Below are 24047 nucleotides of genomic sequence, written 5' to 3'. Positions count from 1 at the left end.
CCTTAGACTGTACTACCCGTACTGTACTTAAAAGTATTCAATTAATTAATCAAACTCTGAGAGAACAATCAGGATTTTATATGGAATGGATCCTAACGTATGTATGACCAGACGATCGTTTGTTCACAGTGCAATTGATTTGATTTGGTTGTTTATTTTGTATGTATATGTAATAGTCTGTCTGCTTCCTCCAGTGCTTTCTGTCTGTCTGTCTGTCAGTCTGTCAGATTTCAACAGAGTCCTGGGGTTTATCTTGACTTTGAATGTGTGTATGCTCACCGGTGGGCATCAGACAGAAGAGCAAAAAAAATGCGGTTTTACCTGCTTCTATACCTGAACAATGATCTAAAAAAAACCTTCTTTTTTTCCCCTCCGGTAGAGAAGATCAGACTTGAGAGGGCTGGAGATGATGACATTTGGATGGCAGCTTGTGCCAGCTGGAAATTACATTTTTATGGCGCTCTGCGGACACAAGTGGGCCGACATAAGCGTTTGTCGTTTGACACCAGCAGATTGACATAAAGTTTGAAATGTGGCTAATTACAATTTATTTCCATCTTTATTGTTCCATATGGGAGCATTAAAAACACTTAGCTTGCTTTATTTATTTTTTAGGAGAGGTATAGAGTGAGTGAGCGAGTAGTTTTAGGCATCAGCGTCGTCAGCGCACATCACTGTTGTTAGGCAATGGTTTCTGTTGTGATGTCAGACCAGAGGTCGATCAGTGCGAGAGAGAGCGAGAGGAGGAGGAAAGGGGGAGGGAAGTGAGAGGCAGATTGATAGGAAGAGAGAGAGAGCTTTGTCCATTATTGGATCTGTCCACCCAGTGTGGTGCTGAAGACCATAGAACTAAGGATCTGTCCACCCAGTGTGGTGCTGAAACCATAGAACTAAGGATCTGTCCACCCAGTGTGGTGCTGAAACCATAGAACTAAGGATCTGTCCACCCAGAGTGGTGCTGAAACCCATAGAAGGATCTGTCCACCCAGTGTGGTGCTGAAAACCATAGAACTAAGGATCGGTCCACCCATAGTGGTAGAAACCTGGAAATGCACTGTCAGCCCAATAACACAGCAAGCTGATAACACGTCGAAGAGCGCCACATTTTCTGCTTTCATATACTAAAGTGAACCATTAAACTAGTATGCACATACTGTACCTGTACTGTAGGTTGAACACTGGCCTTTCTTTCTCAAATACAAAACAAGACACTTAAGTTCTCTCTCCGATACACATTAACAAAAACTGAATAAGCATCTCAGTTACACGCACGCACGTACGTACGCACACACGCACGCACGCACGCACACACACACACACACATGCACACACACACACACACACACACACACACACACACACACACACACACACACACACACACACACACACACACACACACACACACACACACACACACACACACACACACACACACACACACACAAAGAGCATGGTCTCTCACGCACACAAACATTCTCGGTGCTAAATTAACTCGGACAGTGTACAAATGTGATGTAATGTAATGTTAAATTCACACTAGGGATTTTACTGCGCGTGCACACACACACACACACACACACACTCACTACATTATATTACAAATGACATGAATACATGTGAACGTCATGGGACATGTTGTTAGGGCCATTGAGTGAGTTAATGAGGCAGGGGACAGAGTGAGTGAAAAGAACAGTAGTGTTGTTGCTCTATCCTGTAATCCAGGCTGTGTCATTAGTGACAGCCACGCTATTGCTTTATGCTCCAATTAAATACGGGCCCAAAGTCCCTGATTGTATTAGCTCTCAAGATGTTTGAGCTCCCCTAGGAGGTGTGTGTGTGTGTGTGTGTGTGTGTGTGTGTGTGTGTGTGTGTGTGTGTGTGTGTGTGTGTGTGTGTGTGTGTGTGTGCGCACGCGTGCGTGCGTGCATGCATGCGTGTGTGCGTGCGTGCGCGTGTTGTATTACTACTATTTATGAGGGTCAAATGACCCCACAAGTAGAAATTGAGAGATACAAATCGTGAGGACTATTTTCCTGGTACTCACAAGAGAAATGGTGAAAAAAAAGGATACCATTTTAGAGTAAGGAAAACATTCAGGTTGGGGTTAAGGTCCTTACACACCGGGGGCGATTTTTTCATGCGAATAATACGTTTGTTTTTTTTTTAAACTTATAAAGTCAATGCAAGCTTCCACATCAATTTCGCGGAGCGAAAAAGCGTATTTTATTTATTCGGACTGCATCCGAATTTTGCGTGTATTCGCATAATCACCGGTGTGTAATGACCTTTAGGATTAGTCATTTAGACTAGGTTAGGTTTAGGGATTAGGGGTGGAGTTATACCATGATGATTGATACGTGAGTGCATTTGCTCACAAAAAAAAAAAATCTTTATGCCTATACGCCAGTGGTTCTCAAACTGATTGATGATGTATTTGGCCACGGACCCCCATCTCAAAATATTTTGTTTCACGGACCCCCAGAAGCAAAGGCTTGAGTTACAAATGTTTGCTTTTTTTTTGAAAAATCGTGAATTTGTGCAAATCGTTGAATATATTATATTCAACGATTTGCACAAATTCACGATTTTTCAAAAATAGCCAAAGTATAAAATATGGTTCAAGTGGTTAAAATAATTTTTAAGCTATATCGACTAATTTAGCTGGGGACCCCCTGGTATCCCCCCCCAAGGACCCCTGGGGGTCCCCGGAGCCCACTTTGAGAACCAATGCCTATACGCTGCCAGAAAGAAATGTATGTGCTTGCTCATGTTCTGTGCTCTTGGCCTGGTGCTCATTACTTAAACATCAGCTGATTCTCTTCCGCTAATCATATTCTCCTGTGCATTAATTCGTATGTAAACATGTTTACATCCATAAGCACATAACAATGTCATGTTATTATTTAATTTTGCCAATGTTTGTGCCATGGACAAATTGATTGCTTGTTTGATTAATTGATTGATTCATTCATTATCTCTACATTCATTCACTAAAACAGGATTTGTGACTGCGGGTTGATTGATAGACATATCGACTCATTCGTGCATCAATTGATTTGTTAATTTGTGCTGCTCATACATTATTCATTTGTGTTATGCATTAATTATTATCTTTTTCATCCATGCATTACTTAACTCATTAGTCCTACTTCGTTTACCATTCTCATAGTAATATATACAGCCGGTCGATGACTCATGTTTCAGTTGTGGAAGAAGTACTCAGATTTTGTAAGTAAGTAAAAGTAGCAATACCACAGGGTAAAAAAGACTTTGTTACAAGTCCTGCATTCAAAATGTGCAGAATGTCCATTTCAGAACAATATATCATGATATTGAACTATAATTATTTATCATGAATGACTTAAGCCTATTTTATACTTATCTACAATCAAATCAAGCTTATCTACAAGCTGACAACGTGTCCTTTCACAACATGAAGAAAAAAAGAAAAGAAAGAGATCAAAACAAATTATTAATGATTTAAATCTGCAAAGTAACTAAAGCTGTCAAATAAATGTAGTTGAACAACATTCAGACAAAGACACAATAGAATCAAATCAAATCAATATCTCCCATCAGTGTTCCCCTCTTAGATGTAGTGGAGCAGAAGCATAAAGAAATAATGGAAATACTCAAGTAAAGTAAAAGTAAAGTACCTCAAAATTGTACTTAACCCATTAAGACCGGGAACACATCTGTGTCATTTTAAGATTTCTTTAGCTATTCAAAAATAGCAGATATACAAGCTCATAGCGCAGCACCGACTGCTGCGCTATAAGCTTGTAGATCTGCAATTTTTTGGCCGCGGGCCCTCCATCTCAATTTTTTTTTTTAGATGAAGCAAAGATTTGAATATTCACAAGCTTGATCTGCTATTTGTATAGCCAAAGAAATCTTAAAACGACACATGATGCTTTCCCGGTCTTAATGGATCAAAGTAGAGTACTTGAGTAAATGTACTTAGTTACTAATCCACCACTACATCCACCAATGTAGTCAGACTACGGGGGCCCTTTTCCTTTCGGCAGTGCTATAGCTTCATGTCCGCACCGTGGCCCTTCATTTCATCTGGCTGGTGATTCTATCAGTGGCCTTTTGAGACCGCGGGCGGTGCTTTTCTCTTTGCTTGTTGTGCTCCTTTGGTTTTTCGTTTTTTGAAAGCCAACAACACAACACAGCCCCGCTCAGTTCACACATTCTAAATGTGAAATCATGCAAAAGCCTTCCCTTTTGCCGGGGCCAGGCGTCCTGATGTTAATGGGGTTACCTCCAGTGAAGGCTCAGGTAACCTTTATTTCTCCTTTTTTTTCTCCCTTTCCCATTCCATTGTCTCACGTTTTATTTATAATCTCTGTTTTCCGCCTGGAAGCAGAATGGGCTTCATTGAGAGAGACAATAAGAGATCTGAGAGGGAGACAGCGTAGGGGAGTCAATGAGTTCGGTTACATGTGATTGTTCCGACATGTCATTGTTCCGACATTACTAACCCTATCCCTAACCCTAAGCCTAACCGCACGCGGAAGCCACGTAGTCGGGATAGTGGGATGTCGGACTTATGAGCAGTAACCATGAGTTTCATAGTGAATGGAACCTATGGCAACTGCTTGTGTTGACACAATGCTCTTCTTATTGAGCTACACCTTCATGGTAAACCTGGGCAATATATCGATATAATATCAATATCATGATATGATATATCATTATATTATATTATATTATATATTAGGGATTCTGGTTACTGTGATATATATTATACAGTATTTTCCTTGTCTTAAAGCTATAGTCAGTGGTGTAAAGTAACTAAGTACATTTACTCAAGTACTGTACTTAAGTACAGTTTTGAGGTATTTTTACTTTATTGGAGTATTTCCAATTTTCTGTACTTTTACTTCTACTACTTGAAAAGTTACTAGTTACTTTGTAGATTTTTACAAAACATACATTAACCACTTCAGCTCTATATGTATGTCGGCCATTTGAAAATAGCCGATCTACAAGCTCACAATACGTCGCGATGCGACGCATTGTGATCTTGTATATCTGCTATTTTCAAAAGATGTTTATACATTTGTAGTGATGTAGAAGTAAAAGTACTGAAAATTGGAAATACTCCAGTAAAGTAAAAAATACCCTAAAATTCTACATAAGTACAGTGCTTACTTAAGTAAATGTACTTACTTACTTTCCACCACTGGCTGGGGACCCCCTGGAACCCCTTCAAGGACCCTTGGGGGGTCACTGGACCCCACTTTGAGAACCAGTGCTGTATGAGATGCAATGAGACAGCGTATTTACTGTAGGAAGTGTGTGTGTTGAGTGTGAGACACTGCAACGGAGTGGATTGGATCCCTTCTGCCCTAAAGGGTTGTTGTGTTTAGTTATTGTCCTCGCCTACAATATAAATGAATTAACTACTGTATCACAAAGCATCGATGCCACTGAGTTCAAGGTTGTTTATTTGTACCCGGGGGTAACTTTATCTCGCACACGGTAAATATACAGCAATCCAATTAAAGACATCACAATAATACAGCCTCTAGACATTGGAAAACAAGACATTATATACATAGATATGCACACATACGTACATACACACACACACTCCTGGGAGGTGTGGATGATGGGTGAGTGAGTGCACTGCCTGTCTGTACCAATGAAAAGTTAAAAGCCATTTAAAAGCCTCACTGATTTGCCTGATTCACTGCCTTTTTTTGCTATATATTGTTTTTAATGTCGTTTTCTGCTTTTGCTTTTCTTTTTTGCTTTATTGTTAAATTATTTGTACTTTTTCTGTAAAGCACTTTGAGCTGCATTTCATGTCATGAAAGGTGCTAAACAAATAAAGTTTATTATTTATTTATTTTAGAAAGAGGAAAGATGAGGTAAAAGTAGACAAAAGTAAAGAGGATAATATACCGTATATTGCTAGGAAAGATGAGGAAGAAATTAGACAAAAGTATAGAGGTGTGTTTTTATACCGTAGACATTTTTAAAAGCATCTGTTGATCTCTGGTTTTCCTGATGGCTTTGAAAAGTTCAAAGATATCAAGTTGACAAACAAGTACAGAGGTGGCCTCCGAGATAATGATACTAATTGGAACCTTATCTTAAAGCAATTTACAAGGTTGCAAGTGCTTCTCCTACCATCTCATTAAAAGCTAATTAACTACGCACGAACCAAGGACTGACCACGCTTCCTCTTTAAAAAACACAGCATGTTGTTCTCCATCGTGCCCCGGGTGCCAGAACGGCCAGATAACCGTAGACATGTGTCTCTCTAACACACATGACAAAACTGTTCTGAATGAAAGCCATCGAAACCTCAGAATGGTGAAGGACTGTAGAGCAATGTGTTCTTCTCCTGCTGCAGCAAAGAGAGTAAAGAGAAGAGATGCGTTTGTAAAGCACTCTTCTTGACAAAATGTATACCGCTTTCATGACCCGAGTCCATAACATCTGACAATTCAGCACTTCATTCAGCACTTGTGGAACCACTTCTTTCATAAGCGCTATTATATAAGTCCACTTTTGTGTTATGTAAATTATTATTTATTCAGATCTTGCACTTAGTAAGTCGCTCTGGGTGACAGTGTCTGATGAATCCCTTAACTCATTCAGTGCCAATGACATGTAACATGTACATTTGTTCCAAGGCCCAGAGTGCCAATGACGTGTAACACGTCAAAAACAGTGTTTTCAGTGTTTACGCTAGATGGCGCTCTTCGTCAACCTATGAGTGATCCTATGACTTCCGGAGAAGAGTAGACCCGGAAATAACGTGATCACACAAACCCAGCCCCGTCCGATCTAATGTTAAAGGATTTAGAAAAATACATTTGTCTCTGTTTTCTTGTTTTTTTCTGCGTTTTTGGCGAGAACAAGCTATATTCAACAGCCAATGACTAAAGAACGGAGGGTCACAGTGACACGATGGAAGCAGAGACCTTTCGTCCTTCGTCCTAAAAATGCTCAAAAACGCTGGCACTGGCTAGAGACTGATCTGAAAAACTCTGGCAGTGAATGAGTTAATGTAAATTGTACTGGCTGGAGTTATGGTCCATCCATAGTTATGGTCCATCCATAGTTATGGTCCATCCATAGAAAGTTCGGTTTGAAAAGATGTGGCACTGGAAATGGTGGTAGCATAAATGGGGCCATTTCGATTACTTTTCACACTTTCCGAGTTAACTCTGAGGACTTTGATGTGTATAGACGGCACACTTACAGCCCTGGCATTAAAACACACACACACACACACACACACACACACACACACACACACACACACAGCAACCAAAGACCTAAGGATCTGTTTTCTTGTTTTTTTCTGCGTTTTTGGCGAGAACAAGCTATATTCAACAGCCAATGACTAAAGAACGGAGGGTCACAGTGACACGATGGAAGCAGAGACCTTTCGTCCTTCGTCCTAAAAATGCTCAAAAACGCTGGCACTGGCTAGAGACTGATCTGAAAAACTCTGGCAGTGAATGAGTTAATGTAAATTGTACTGGCTGGAGTTATGGTCCATCCATAGTTATGGTCCATCCATAGTTATGGTCCATCCATAGAAAGTTCGGTTTGAAAAGATGTGGCACTGGAAATGGTGGTAGCATAAATGGGGCCATTTCGATTACTTTTCACACTTTCCGAGTTAACTCTGAGGACTTTGATGTGTATAGACGGCACACTTACAGCCCTGGCATTAAAACACACACACACACACACACACACACACACACACACACACACACACACACACAGCAACCAAAGACCTAAGGATCTGTCCACCCATAGTGGTATCGAAACCTGGAAATGCACTGTCAGCCCAATAACACAGCGAGCATGATAACATGTCAAACAGCGCCACATTATCTGCTTTTATATACTAAAGTGAACCATTAAAAAAGTGTTTTTGTGTGCTTTTTGTGCTAGTATGCACATACCTGTACTGTAGGTTGAACATTGGCTGAAAAACAAACTGAATAAGCATCCAAGTTATGCCACACACACACAAACACACACACACACTTTCTTTCTTTACCTGCTTCACCCTTTTTTTCTCCCCCCCAGCCTTTACTTAACAGCAATCGTGATCATTATTCCACTGAGACGAGCGCTTTTTTCTTTTTTTTTACCTCTTCCAGTTCCCATTTCAGTAACTCCCCAGCCTGTCTCCCCTGTGGTCCTCACATCTGAGAGGGGCCTCCTCAGATCTATAAACATAAGGAGCGAGGGAGGCGTCGAGGGAATTGCGGTGTGTTGGGGAGGAGGGGGGTCTGCGTCTGCCTTCTGTTTCCTGAGAGGAGCACAGGAGGTAGAATTCATTCACGGAGGAGAAGGAATACATCGTTCTGCTGGAGAGTCAGGTGAGTGAGGGGGAGGGGAAATAGTAAAAAAGAAAAATAATGGCTGCAACTATTGATTTATTTTCTTAGTGATTATTCAATAGAGAGAAGAAAAGAGAAAATAAATCAATATTTGCAGCCATTCTTTTTTTGTTGAATTTTTTATATACTTGTTTCAAATCCAGTCCTATCAGTGCGCTGATCAGAGAAATGGTCACGAGTTACAGCCATTTGAAATGTTAGACTGTAACACTGCTGTAGAGCCCAATATGTATGCAATATAGTTTTTTTGCTGTGACTGTTGTCATGGCAGACCCCTGAACAGCATTTATGGTATGCCATGTTTGTGAGGATTGGAGCAATGGTGTGCCTGTGGCCCCTGGGGGCATGAATGTAGTCATAGCAGACCCCTGAACAGTTTGTGCCAAGTTTGGTGCGGATTGGAGCCCCCCCCCCCCCCCCCCCTGTGCACACAGGGGCCTCCAGGGGCCACATCAGGGGCCCCCGGGGGCAACACGTGGCTATTCTGATGGCAGGCAGACCCCTGACCAGTTACGTTTGTGATGTTTGTGTCCGCCCACCCTTTATAGGAAATTTCAATTTTTAACAATCAGCAAATCAATGAACCACCTATACGGTTTATTTTACACATCGTCGCACAAGGGTGTCATACAATAAGTAGTGAAAATAGTGACCATGTATGAAATGCCAGAGTGATTTTAATATGACATAATGGATACAGGTCAGGAAGCGGTGACTTTAGCATGGCTTAATCTCATGAATACATCAGTGATGTATCACTGCATACCTGGAAACAAATGACCACTATGAACAATTTCAATCCGGCTTCTGCACCAAACAACACAGAGACTGAACCTCATCAGAGTAACAAATTACCTCCTGCTCTCCTCCTTTCACACCGGCTCACTCCACATCCTCATCCTCCTTGACCTCAGTCAGTGCTGCTTTTGATACCATACACCAGTGGTTCTCAAACTTTTTCATGTCAAGGACCCCCAAATTGATATACATTTGTCCACGGAGCCCCATCTGAAAATGGTTTGAGCCAGGGAACCCCAGAAGACAAGATTTTTGTTAAGAAATGCAAAATGTGAAAAAAAAGATTCAAGATTTTTCAAAAATGTTCAAAAATAGCAGATCTACAAGCTCACAGTGCGGCACGAAGTGACGTGCTGTGAGCTAGCTGGCGACCCCCCTGGAACCACCCCAAGGACCCCCTGCTGGTCCCCAGACCACTGGTTGAGAAGAACCACTGCCATATTATGCCATTCATCTCACGCCTCAAATCCACCCTTGGAACACTGCCCTCTCCTGGTTCAAATCATACCTCACTGACAGACATCTCATCATGTCATCTCCTTCAACAACTGCCAATCATTCACATCTCCTGTCTCATCCACGGCTTCCCCCAAGGCTCAGTACTTGGCCCTCTCCTCTTCATCCTGTACACGCCCCCCCCCCCCCCCCTTGGACAGATACTTCACAGACACGGCCTCCGTTTCCAATTTCCAACCCAACCACAATTTCCAACCCAACCACAGTCTTAAAACATGTGTACACCAAAACCAGACCAAAATGTCTTCTAACAACCAGTGGTTTTCTCATCCATGGAAGTATAGTCACAACAGCAGTTTGAAAAAAGAGGAGCACTCTTTTTGTCACAACATTATCACAGTTTTTTTTACCAAACAACCCAATTTGTGGAGCGACCAAATGAGAGGGGTGCTCTTTGTCAACATCCTCATCACATATACATGTACAGTAAAGGAAGACAACGCGACACATAAATTATACCCCACAAAAGCAACAGTACCTTCCTCTGTCAAATGCACACCCCACACAGCCCCAACCTCAGGGTTCTTACTGTCCCCCCAGTGACCCACCCCCCCCCCCCCCAACACTATACATCACAGAGGTATCTTCCATGTATCAGGGCAGTGGCTCTCCAACCTTTTAAGTTCAAGGAAAATCCATATTTCTTAAAGGTTATACAAATGGCCCTGAGGGACCCTGGACCCCACTTTCAAGAACCACTGTATCAGGGTATAGGTAGGTAGGTACTTTATTCATCTCAGAGGGGAAATTAAGGTGCTCTCATAGAGAAATCAATAAAAACACATTATAATAAAAAAAAAGGAAACCATCTAAAATAGGCATCTAAGCATAGTCAACGTACAATATAAAAACATTTACAGACCAAACACTACTAAAGAGTCTGATGGCATGCATCCCACATCCTAAATCGGCCTGATCAGCCTGATCAAGCCAACCAGATGAGGAGTTGTACAGTCTTATTGCTATCCGCCACTTCTTCAACCAAATGCATAGGATACACTACATCCCATGTCCTGGAGGGACGATTGCTCTGCAGCTGGCTAGTTTGTCCTTTGTCGTTATAGGCCAACTGGTGGACGGTCAATGGCCTAACGTCTACATTACATATCCTGGAGGGACCATTAATCTGTATTTTACTAGTTTGTTTGCTTGGCCCACCAACTCTGTAAATGTGCCACTCGGTGATTCATAATTCAGTGAGTGACGGACTCGGAGACAATTGCGTTTACAGGGAAGGCCACACTGGCAGTCCAGGAAAAAAGAAAAAAAGCACAGATGTTCCTTAAAAGGGAAACGTATCACGTTTTAAATGCGATAAGCGTGTTTTTAAATGCTATATTTCCTGTCATTTCCATTTCTGTTAACACCTATTTGAAAATAATCCACAGACGAATATGATGCGGTGCAGCAGTGTCCTTTTGACACAATAGTAATGCATAATTCATGGGAACACAATGATCCTTTTGTTGGGGGGGAAAGAAATCAGAGTATGTAATGTGTTCTCCCTTTACGTGTTTTTGTTCTTCACAGGGAGATTCAGCAGCTGCAGAGACACAGGAGAGCGAGAGAGAGAGAGAGAGAGAGCAGGCTGTGGCAGGATTCAAATGTTATAGGCCAGCTATGCGCTCGCTCTCCTTTAATAACACACGTGTGGTGTTACCGCCGCTCAGTAATGTGTGTTGCAAACACCTCCTGACGGCTGGGAAACCTCATATGTCCAAAACTGTCACATTTCAGTATTCTAATAGCAAAAACATAGCAGATCTACAAGCTCATCGCGACACGTTTTGAGCTTGTATAGGTCGGCTATTTCTGCTACTTTTGTGTGACACTGTAGTATGACGAAGTAGGGCGTTAATGTATGAAAAAATAAAGAAATATGGATTGGAGATAGGTTTCTGCCTGACAATAAGGATGTGTTTGTTGTCAGCACGTTTTGTACTGACAAGTGTGTTGTGACCAAACGTCAGAGAAAATGACCCTAGATGTGTGAATGGGAGTCTGTGACTTTCATCTCTTTGAACATTATTATCCCTGGTACTTTTTCAACTTGGTTCAAATAAAATGTGATAAAATGTCCCATTAATATAGCATTAACGAATAATAAACAGGCAAGTAATCCTTAAAGGATTATATATGCACTTTTAGTTTTTTTTTTATTGTCCACTTGTTGTTTTATACTACAATTTTAAAGAACCATACCAGAATCTGTTCATGTTATTGTCTATTAAAAAGGTTTTGTTGAAATAAGTGTTAAATTTAGCTCTACATTCTTTTTTTTTTGTTAAAGGTTTCTTTATTTTATATTTTCACACACACAGGTCAATAACATAAAGCATACAAAAACAGTTTTTTGGGGTATCATCATCCTCAATTACACAGTATGCCATGGAGTGAGTGACTGGATGGGTTTCTGTAATTAATGCATCCTTGCTTTGACTGCTGACGTGTGAGCAGTGGTGGTAGAAGTATTCTAATATGTTACTAAACATTTTACTTGAGTGATATTACAAGAGTAGTGGCATCAAAATATATAGATATATTTTGGTCAAAACAAAAAGTTGTTCATTGCTATAGAGTGTTTGTTCAGTAACAGGGGTCTCTGTGTCTCTCCAGCTCTTTAATTAACAGAAAATACATTTTCAGGTACAGTAGGTGACAACATTTCAGCCAATCAGGAGAGAGTACCCATGAATCCAAGTCATAGTGTTCCAGTTCCAATTTTGTCTGCTCATTTCTTTGTGTCATCACTTTCAATTTCACTTGTTTAAACTGTATCCTGTCTGAGTTCTCTATCCTCATTGGATAAAATTGGTATCCTGACAAAATGAAAATGCATTTTCTGTTTAGTAAAGAGCTGGCGAGACATGGAGACTCCTGTTACTGAACAAACACTCTATAGCAATGCGCACTATCAGAATGCTATTTAACCCTTATTTTAACCAAAGAAAATCACTTACCCTACCTTTAAAGCACCAAAGTAAAAATACTAAAAATGTTCATAACTTGTCAAACAAACTTTCCCACAGGCAACAGTATTCACTCCAACTAGAATTTAATGTATAGGCCGCTGTGCATGGGACCTATTCTGCGAGTGGGTTTAATTCACATACTGTATATGTATGTGTGATTGCATTCTGTTATACGTGCTCGACATGTTACTGGCATAGTCGTAGCATTGTCCCCTAAACTGTTGATATCACTACCCATCATTCCCAACACTGCTGCAACTGCGCAAAACATGGCTCTGCCAGTGTGACTGGTAATTGGAAGAAGTTCCAAGAAGCAGTCCTCAGTGGATCCTTCAGGGAACCCGACATATCTCATAATCATAGTTAGCTGGTCTATGTTGTCAGGCACACACACATATGTACGCGTACGCACGCACACACACACACACACACACACACACACACACACACACACACACACACACACACACACACACACACACACACACACACACACACACACACACACACACACACACACACACACACACACACACACACACACACACACACACACACACACACACACAGTACTGCATGGCACTCGGTGCCTATGAGCTTGTATATCTTCTATTTTTTAATAGCCTAAGTATAAAATAATGGTTATAGCTCAAATCTAAAATGACACAGATAGGTTCCAGGATTAAAATCTTGGATTTTTTTGCGACTCACCCATCTGACCACTTCATTGGTCAGATGGGTGGGTCACATGCATTTTCAGAGCATGTTTATTTTTATTTGATCAATCAATCGATCGTGTTCTGGCTTGGATCAATGGAACTAACGTAAAAATAGCGTACTTTACAATATTATTTATTGTTGTATATGAAGACTCCACGGGACTCCTTGGGACTTTAAAAAACATGCTTTAAGACCCACCTTTTCACTGAAGAGGACACCAAGGTTCACTTGTTGTTTTGACTTTTGTGGGTTGTGTGTGTCTGTGTTTATTTTCGTCTCCCTCCTGTTGTGACTGACTAACAGTTTGTGACAGAGTTCTTGTTGTCCTTGTCTAGTCTTATTTGTCTTCTCCTATGTTTTTCTCTTTTTCTACTTTTCTCTTTCTTCGGACTGCACCCCGGGCCAGTGTAGTAACTGGATGGGGGACACTACAAATACCGAACCTATGACAATTTTTTTTTTTTTTTTTTTTTTTTGAAAAAATACCATGTCTTTTTTTTTTACGTGATATTTTACCATTAAAATTAGGGTTTTGCTAATTATATGCAAACCCATTTGCAATCGCCTCACGGCCCACAGGTTGAGCATTGTGGATTGATGATTACATGTCCTTTAATTTAAGCATTGTGTAAAGTAAACAACGTGGCAGTGGAGGGGGGGGGAGTCAGTGTTCTAGCTTGGCAGGCACCTGAGCAGCCTTCAAAAAAATGCACCCATCACCTTACGAGAAAAGACAAATCCAGCTGGCCCTCATGGTTTATTCAGACCGTTACGCCACTTCTGCTTTGTTTGTTGTCTTGGAGTTTGTTATGCTGTCGGAGTACATCAGCAGCAGAGGGAAAGGAAACCTTACAGCGCTATCAAAAAAAAAAAGATGTCAATATCAGAGCACATTTGTTGCACAAAAGAAAAGCGAGAGTGAGTCAGTTTAACCCATTCAAACCGGGAACGCATCTGTGTAACCACTTTAACCATTATTATTTATACTTTGGCTATTCAAAAATACCAGATCTACAAGGTCAAGTGCCACGCTATGAGCTTGTAGATCTGCTATTTTTGAAAAATCTTGAAAATGTGTGCAAATCTTTGAATATATATATTTTTTAAATCCAAAATTTTTTAACTAAAATCTTTGCTTCTGGGGGGGGGGGGGGGTTCCCTGGAACAACATATTTTGAGATGGGGGTCCGCAGCCAAATACATATCATTTTGGGGGTCCTCAAAAAAGTTTGAGAAACACTGATTGTAGCAACATATGTTTTTTCAAAAAAGAAATAGGATTTAGAAGACATTTGTAGAATCCCCCAGAAGCAAAGATTCCATTCACAAATGTTTGCTTTAAAATTATATATTCAAAGATTTACACAAATTTTCATGATAAAAAAAAAGCAGATCTACAAGCTCATAGTGCCAGCTTGTATATCTGCAATTTTTTTGAATAGCCAAAGTATAAGATAATGGTTAAAGGGGTTAAAATCTAAAATGACAGATGCTTTATTCCCCGGTCTAAATGTGTTAATTTGGCTTGTGGTTTCTTTTATTGGTCTTCTGTGTGAGACTGATGGTAGGGCAGGAACGCTGAGAGGGATGACAGTGTTGTAAGAGGATACACTTGAGAGAGCTCTCTGCCAGAACAACTGTACACACCCAGACAAATATTGTTCTGGAAGCAAAACGTTCGCAGCCGTCACAACACCGAGCTCAAGGACATTACAGTAGTCAGTGTTGCCATGCCCGCTTATTATAAGCGACTTACCTGGAAGGCTTGTTTTTCTGTAAAGTCGCTTGTAAATATGTAGTTGTCCGCATATCCGAAAATATTTTGTGCAAGGGACTCGATCCGTACCAGATTTGTGTTGTTAAAATGTTTCAAAGCCATTTAACTTTTTTCCCCCAAGATTCTTTTGAAAATAGCAGATCTACAAGCTCACAACACGTTGTGTCGCGACGCATTGGGAGCTTGTAGATCTGCTATTTTCAAAAAGCCGATGTGTATTTACAGTAGGTTTAAAGTGCTCATTTGTCCTATAGTCTTCTTTTGGGCTTGTTTTCACAGACCCGTTTGCTTTATTTTCTCACAAAACCACACTGACAGTGGTCTGAGATGAGTATTGTTGAGCAGCGAAGTGACGCCAAGCCGTTATAATGAGGCTGCGTATGTGTAGGTATGTCAACTCTGTCTACCAGAGGTGTCCAGCTCAACTATGCAGACCTCTACACACAGTTGGTTAGCACACATAAAATGAAAAATGCAGGAAGTGGAGAGCTTTGGAGTGGAGTCTGTCTAGTACTGCTGCTGTTCAATAAATAAGAACTTCAGTGGATCTGTTTGAGCTTAGTTGGGCCACAATCAATAGCTTGAAGTAAATGGCACAAGTTCTCGCCACAAGGGGTGACTACTATAGGCAGTGTATTGGGTGCTGCTGGTCTTATATCGTCGATATCGGGCAGGGAAACCTTTCCAAACAGTTACTTTTTCAGGAAACGGGGGGGAGGGGGGGGGGAGTACATGACTTGTGTTCCAATGGATCCAAATTATTATTTAATCTTTTCATGCTTTTCATTGGTTTAATATTTAAAAAACCCAAAGACAGATATAACTAGAAAAAGTGCTCCTCGGAGCACAGGTCTCCTTCAGATCAGGTATAGGTTATTGTGGCCTCCTGGTGGCACTATAATAGGCTAATGTGAAAAGGATGCCATTTCTTCTTAGGCCTTTCACGGTACTTCCGAGGAATATAGTGGGAATGTACGTGCAAAATCGCACTCTACGTTCATGATTTGAGGCATTTTGTTCCAAACAAACCAATCCTGCAGACTTTGGAAGCCAATTAGCCTATTAGGATGGAATTTGAAATATATAGGACACATCCGTCTTGATCACATGACTATACTGTGTACCGATTTGCAGACAGATGACACACACACACACACAGACGGACGGACAGGGTGAAAAACATAGTCCCAATAACCACTTTCAACCTGGCGTCCCTATTTTTGGGCATTTGATAATCTGTGGAAAATGTTCAAAACTTTTCATTTAATAAATAGCACAAAAAAAACGTGCTGATCTATAAGCTAACAATCCGATTAAGTGTGACGAATAACACGACTGCCGTGTTAAGTGGTCAAGATGGGTGGGCCACGAACACTTTCATGATTTTCACCTTGGGCCCCCCCGATTCAGAAAAGGTTGAATACCACTGGATATAATGTATGTACCCTTCGCATGTATTTGATTGACAGGTATGAGAGTCAGTGATTTATGACCCTTTATGACAGGTGGACATGAATTATAAATTGGGGCAAAACCCGCTGTGGCCAGCGCAGGTTATCAGACTTATCCTGTAACTAGTGGCCTATCTGTCTTTTACACATCATCATAGCAGCACACTCCCATGCACGTACATCCTGCACAAAGCCCACTACACAGTTTAATCAAAGAAAATATCGCTAATCGATAACGTATTAATAAAGAATCGATTAATAATTTTTATTATACTGTAGGTGAAAGAGATATCTAAAGATTTGCTATTTTTGCATAACTACTTTCGAGATTTTTCAAGTGGGCCCTGCCCTGATCAACACAAGGATGGGAACCACTGGTGTAGATGCCTGAGGCCTATATATGCGGTTGTCTGTCAAAGAGTTGCAGTTGTTTTGCACCATCGTTCGCCTAAGATTTGGATGCCAGATGGTGTTCTGATGGGTTTTACATACCACAGCGGTACGGCACCACAGGGCCTGAGGTGTACCGGCTTTAACAAGACAAAGAATGTTTGTTTTTTTGGGGCTTTTTCTTTTTTTCGCAAGCGTGACGACAGGGTAGCGTTTATGGAGAAACTTGCTGGTTCTTAAGAGTATGTCGTTGCTGTCGGGCCTAAACCTCTTATCTTCTCCATATTCTAATTTTGTGTTTTTTCGTATTTTTTTTGTCTCCGCCTAGCCGAAGGCATGGTGAGAGAGTATGTTTTACCCCCTGTCTGTCCGTCCGTGTGTCCGTGTCATTCTGTCATTCTATGTACAGCTGGTGGTATCTCCGCCACCGTTGTCTTGATCGCAGCGAAACTGTGCACACACACTACCTGGATGCCGGGAGCGTGGCCTGTTTGCGGCTACTCTGCCGTGCATTTTTCACATTTGCATTTTATAGCGCCAACAGGAGGCTGACTTATGTAAAATAGGTAGAGGACTATGCCAAACGGCGAAGACCCGAAACTCACAACCATTGGCCAAAGGGTGGCGCTGTAGCACTCAATTGAAATATGCCAACTTTGAACAGGTACAACTCATGCCCTGTTTGACCTACAGCCATGAAACTTCAATACACACATGCGTCTCCTCATGCCTAACAACTTTCAAATTTTGACTTTTGACCTCTGACCTTTAGATCTCCCACCATTTTGAATTATATGAAAAACAGTAAAAATCTATGGCTTTCTGGGATCTTTGAGCAATCTGCACGAAACTTTTTACACATGAACTTTGGACCTATGCCGACAAACGTGAGCAAGCGGATTTTCCATAAGTGAAAACGTTAAGCTTTTATAAGCCAATGAATATTGCAGTTTTATGAAAATTATTCATCTGCCCCTAACACATACATGCAGACTCACATTTGTTTGAAACTTTGCAATAATGTAGAGGGTCATTCCAAGTATCACTGAAACCAATCTTACTCCAATTGGTCAAAGGGGGGCGCTATAGCAATTTTTTGAAAATGCAAACTTTAAACAGGCAAAAGTCATGCCTCGTTTGGCCGACAGCCATTAAACCTGCTTACACATGTGCCTTGACTCATGAGGAACACATCTATCACTTTGACCAGTAAGCTCCGCCCTTAAATTGTCTGCAATTTTGAGCAGTTTGAAAAACATTTAAACCCAGGATTTCTGAGCAATTTGCGTGAAAGTGTGTCATCTGTGTTAACTCCCTTTTCACCAGTTCAGGTCTGTTGGTCCAATGGCTAGAGACAGCGAGATCCCAAACCGCGACCGGGACCGACGCAATTCCGACCCTCCGACCCCATAACTGCCAATGGCTTAATCATCTGCCTTGAAACCACAGGGTTGCCGGTTCGAATCCCACCTCATGTAAACTTCATTATAATTGCATTGCACACAACATGACTGTATCAATGAACACATGTGCAATTGTTAAAGATAACAGGAAATGCTTATTTGAAAGTAGTTTTTTTCAATGTATGACGTACTTCATTCGCCCTTTTGTTTTGTTGGATTCTCCTTTTTCACTGTCTGAGGCTTTGGATTGAATAGCTTGATCAGTAGAGTGTGAGCCTCATGTACCGAAGGTCCCCGGTTCAAACCCCACTCATTACAGTTTACATTTAAATTGCATTGTACAAAACATGACCCTGTTAATTCAGACATGTGCAATTTTTAAACAATAACATGAAATGCTTTTTTGAGAGTAGCTGTTTTTTATGTATGACATACTTTCTTGTGAAAATAGACGATCTACAATCTCACAACTTTTCAGATAGCAACTTGTTGTGAGCTTGTAGATCGACTATTTACACTAGTTTCCATTCCGAGGAGACAAAAAAAAACTTTATTGGTAAATGTTTTGTGAACCAGTTATCTACAGTAGTTAGCGAAACAGTGTTGCTTTTGCCAGGATTCGATCCCATGACCTTGCGGTTCAGAGTCAAGAGCTCTGAGCTACCCAGACACAAGAAACTTTATACATTGACATTCGATGAACGTGCAACTTTTACACTACAGATTTTTTTACATCACTCTCCGATTTAATCAAAAAATCTAAGCTGTGTGATATATACATTTTGAGTTAAGACCATTAATATCAACCCATGTTCCTCTGCACTCTAGCAATCAGTGCACCTGGTGATACCTAGCCTGTCAGTCATTGGCTCCTCAATGGTGCTGAAAAGTAACTATGTACATTTACTCAAGTACCAATGCCAGTGCTTACAATGCACAGTACAATGTTTAGGTACTTTTACTTTACTTTCCATTTTTGTTACTTCTACTCTACTACAATTACAGCAGATGACAGCTTTAGTTACTTGTTACTTTGCAGATGTAATTATTAATACAACACCTACAGTAACCACATACAGCCGATCTACAATGTGACGCGTTATGAGCTTGTATGTATATAATAAGCAACCCATGCTGTATGATAACTTACCACATATGAAATCGAATTCTGTCTATCCAATGGCTCAGTCAGTACTGCGGCCATAGCTGAGTGGTTAGTGAGCCCGCCTAGGGAGCCAGAGGCCCTGGTTGCCCCAGTTACGATTCCAGGCCAGGCCAGCAAATGTGTCAATGAAATAAAATTTGTCCCTGAGCAAGACTCTTAACCCCTAATTGCTCACAGGCCCTCATTGGAAACAAGACCGCAAGGACTTTCATGAACGGACCTAGGATTTATCCTTTACATACATAACTTTGTTAATTAATGCATGTTCACTTCTGTCTGTCTGTCTGTCTGTCTGTGTCTCTCTCTCTCTCTCTCACTCTGCCTCTCTCTCTCTCTCACTGCCCCTCTCTCTGCCTCTCTCACTCTCACTTCCTCTCTGTCACTGCCTCTCACTGCCCCTCTCTCTCGCTCTCTCTCTCTCTCTCTCTCTCTCTCTCTCTCTCTCTCACTCTCTCTCACTCTCTCGGTGGAGTTTGTATTTACATGTTACCTGCCCATCTGGCCTTCTAGTACAATTTATATATTTACTATCTTATTTACAGAGGGATATTAAGTCATAATAGGTACACATATATACAGATTCTAAAGGCCACAGCTCTGACCTGTGGTGTTGGGGTCCACAGCGGGGGACTTGCATGTGTCACATGAGAGTCACATGAGAGTGTTGATTGATTAGGTCAGATGAGGAGCTGGGGGACAGTCGCTACTGTTATAGAACAGTGCTAAAGCCTTTGTTTACACTTTTAAGACAATACACAAGTCACATGATTAATCAACAGAAGGTTACACCCACATGGGTAGACCAAACCCATATAAACAGAGAGAAAGCTCACTAAAATGACAAAGTGGTCTAAGCAGGCATCAGTGTTACTAGTTACCAGGGTGTCATTGCTGCGTTCGTCATTTTCCATTGCGAGCTCCGAGGGATTGACGGTAAGAATTGAGAGCGTGTTTACACGGCGATAAATGTATATATTTCTGATTTGTTTTATAGTTCTGTGTGTACATTTCATGTCAGTAATTTTTCGTTGTGTTGTTGTTTGTGTTTCCTTTTCTATGTTTATAACTTACTGGTCTAAAACTGTTAGTGTTTGTTTGTATTGTGTGTTAGTATAATAAAACCATCAAAGACACGGTTCTGAGTTGTGTAACTCAAATACCCTTTACATCTATTGCATAGCAATTGTGATTGGTAGATAATTGTACAATTGATACTCATAATGTTATCGTTGTTTTGTATTCTAGTATTCCTCTGGTGTAACAGCCTCAGAGAACATTCCAGACCAGGGAGCGGCAGGGAGCAGCAGAGAAAATGGCTTCCCGTTTCACTGTTCCGAAAGAGGAGCTGACCTGTCCCGTGTGTCGTGACATCTTTAAACATCCCGTTGTGCTGTCCTGTGGCCACAGCTTCTGCAAAGACTGTCTGAAGGAATGGTGGATGGCAAGTTGGACAAATAAATGTCCTTTTTGTCAGAGAAGATGCTCCAGGGATCATCTTCTTACAAACATTGTTGTGAAGGACCTGTGTGAGAACCTCTTGGAGGAGAAAGGCCAGAGCTCCTTGTCGGTGAGCTCTGAGGTCCTCTGCACCGCACACGGTGAGAAGCTCAAGCTCTTCTGTCTGGACGACCAACAGCCGATGTGTCTCGTGTGTCGCAATTCAGAGGAACACGCCGGACACAAGTTCTTACCCGTGGACGAAGCGTCTGGACCTTGCAAACAGAAGGTCCAGGAATTACTGGAGGGTTTAAAGGAGAAACTGGAAGACATTAAGTTGGATATAGTTAAAACAGGTTACGACAAAATAGAACATCACATCAAGGTTCAGGCCAGGAAAACAGAGACGCAAATTAAGGAACAGTTTCAGAATCTCCAACGGTTCCTACAGGAGGAAGAGGAGGCCAGGATCGTCGCTCTGCGGGAGGAAGAGGCTCAGAAGAGTCAGGAGATGAAGGAGAGGATTGAGGGTCTGAGCAGAGAAATGGAAACCCTCTCCAATGCAAGCCAAGCTGCTGAGGATCAGCCGAGAGCCGACGACCACGTCTCATTCCTGCAGAACTACAAGACCACGATGGAGGTAGTCCAGCTCACCCTGCAGGACCCACCGCCGGTCTCAGGAGCGCTGATAGACAAGGCCAAACACCTGAAGAACCTGACCTTCAGAGTCTGGGACAAGATGAAGGACATTGTCTCCTACAGGAGACAATGTCCCCTGCGGGAGGAAGAGGCTCAGAAGAGTCAGGAGATGAAGGAGAGGATTGAGGGTCTGAGCAGAGAAATGGAAACCCTCTCCAATGCAAGCCAAGCTGCTGAGGATCAGCCGAGAACCGACGACCACGTCTCATTCCTGCAGAACTACAAGACCACGATGGAGGGAGTCCAGCTCACCCTGCAGGACCCACCGCCGGTCTCAGGAGCGCTGATAGACAAGGACAAACACCTGAAGAACCTGACCTTCAGAGTCTGGGACAAGATGAAGGACATTGTCTCCTACACCCCTGTCATCCTGGACCCCAACACTGCTCATCCTTTATACATGCTGTCTGATGATCTGACCAGTGTGAGATATGGAAGAGAGTGGCAGCAGCTTCCTAAAAACCCAGAGAGGTTTGACTCGTGGGGGGGTGTCCTGGGTTCTGAGGGTTTTAACTCAGGGTCTCACAGCTGGGATGTTGAGGTTGGAGACAATAAATACTGGCAAGTAGGTCTGTGTGTGGAGTCTTACCACAGGGAGGGACACACAAGGAGGCTTGGTGGCTGGTTTATATGGTTCTATGAGGGTTCTACGAGGGTAAAGGGTGAATACACAGCATTCTCCTCATCAGGGCCTGATGCTTATGATGATTATGAGCGTACTGTTCTCTCAGTGAATCAGAAACCCTGGAGGATCAGAGTCCAGCTGGACTGGGACAGAGGACAGCTGTCCCTCTCTGATCCTGATTCTAACACACACCTACACACCTTCACACACACTTTCACTGAGACCCTGTTTCCATACATTTATAATTTTGATCATGATCATCATTATTTTGATAGTCCGTCTCTGAAGATGTTACCAGGGAAGATCTGTGTCACTCTGGAAAACCACAGTTAGAACGTCTGGCGTCCAATAAGAAACCGACAGAATATATTGATCTGGTATTGATTAAGGGCTAATATTTTATGACAGGTCATTAATTATTATTATAAATTGATTGCAGTGATTATTTCATTCATATATCATACAGTTTCAAATGACTTTGGTATTATAGACAGATAGACATGTCATTCTATTGGTATAATGGTGACATGTTTGATATGATTATTACTGATAACATGTTTTAGTGTTTGTCATTTAAGGATCAGGTTTGAATTCTATAGTTTCTATGATGTCTGTTGATGTATTTGATCTTATTAAAGATGATGAGAGTAAAGTGAGTCAGACGTGTGTTTGTAACAGTCAGCATTCAGCAGATCATACACTAGAAGAGTTAGTACAAGTAAAAGTACTCAATCAACCCCAGTAGTTTAGTCAAAGTATAACTACTGCTGGACAAATATTAATAGTAAAAGTCACTCTGTCAAATTAATACTTGAGGTGAAGTATCTGAGTGCACACTTTAAAAAAATACTGAAGCATTCAAAAGTGCTTTTAGAAATACTTAAAGGACGACTTCACCCATTTAAGATGGTTATGGTTCCACTCTGTTATGATGCTGGGGGGGGGGGGGGGGGGGGGAGTCCTAACAGAGGTGTAAAGTAGCTAAGTACATGTACTCAAGTACAGTACTTAAGTCAAACTTTGAGGTATTTTCTACTTTCTTCAGTATTTACAATTTTCAATACTTTTACTTCTACTCCACTGAATCTCAGAGGAAAATATTGTACTTTCACTCCACTACAATTATTTGAAAACTTTAGTTACTAGTTACTTTGTAGATTTTGATTATTATTACAAAACATACATTAACCACTTCAGCCCTATATATATTTCGGCCATTTGAAAATAGCAGATCTACTGTACAAGCTCACAATGCGACGCATTGTGAGCTTGTAGATCTGCTTTTTTTTGATACATCTTGAACTTTGTGAAATGGGGACATTCAGCACAATGAGTACTTTTACTTTTGGTACTCTAAGTATATTTTCATAACGATACTTTTGTACTTTTACTCAAGTACATTTTGAATCAATCATTTTGAGTACAAATCATGAAATGCAATACAGCCTGGTCAATATTAGTGAAATTTAATTCAAAATTAGAGAATACAATTTACATTAAAAGTAAAATAAGAATACAACATAATTAGTGGTTCTCAAACATTTTCATGTCAAGGAACCCCAAAGTATTTGGCCGTGGACCCCCTTCACCTGCTCTCACTCATCACCAATCACACCTGTCACAACTCATTAGTGGCCTGGTGGCTTTTTCTTTGAAATAATGTGTAGTTTTTTAATATGTAACTTTAAGCGCTTTAAGAGTCAG

General features: G+C 41.2%; 1 protein-coding gene across 1 annotated transcript in view; it reads left to right on the top strand.

Annotated features, from left to right (window-relative positions):
- Positions 1–22676, top strand: part of LOC308095483 (E3 ubiquitin-protein ligase TRIM35-like) — a gene marked incomplete at both ends in the record, with an annotated part of 144944 nt that extends 122268 nt beyond the window's left edge. Inside the window, 2 exons of the mRNA XM_080442540.1 lie at positions 20847–21764; positions 22062–22676. Of these exons, the coding sequence (XP_080298666.1) occupies positions 20847–21764; positions 22062–22676 (1533 nt within the window). The remainder of the gene's footprint in view (positions 1–20846; positions 21765–22061) is intronic.
- Between the last annotated feature and the right edge of the window lie 1371 nt (positions 22677–24047).

The sequence above is a fragment of the Gymnoscopelus braueri genome (assembly GCF_963280865.1).
Source record: "Gymnoscopelus braueri genome assembly, chromosome: 11".
Taxonomy (NCBI): Eukaryota; Metazoa; Chordata; class Actinopteri; order Myctophiformes; family Myctophidae; genus Gymnoscopelus; species Gymnoscopelus braueri.
This window is presented reverse-complemented; position numbering and strand designations above follow the sequence as displayed.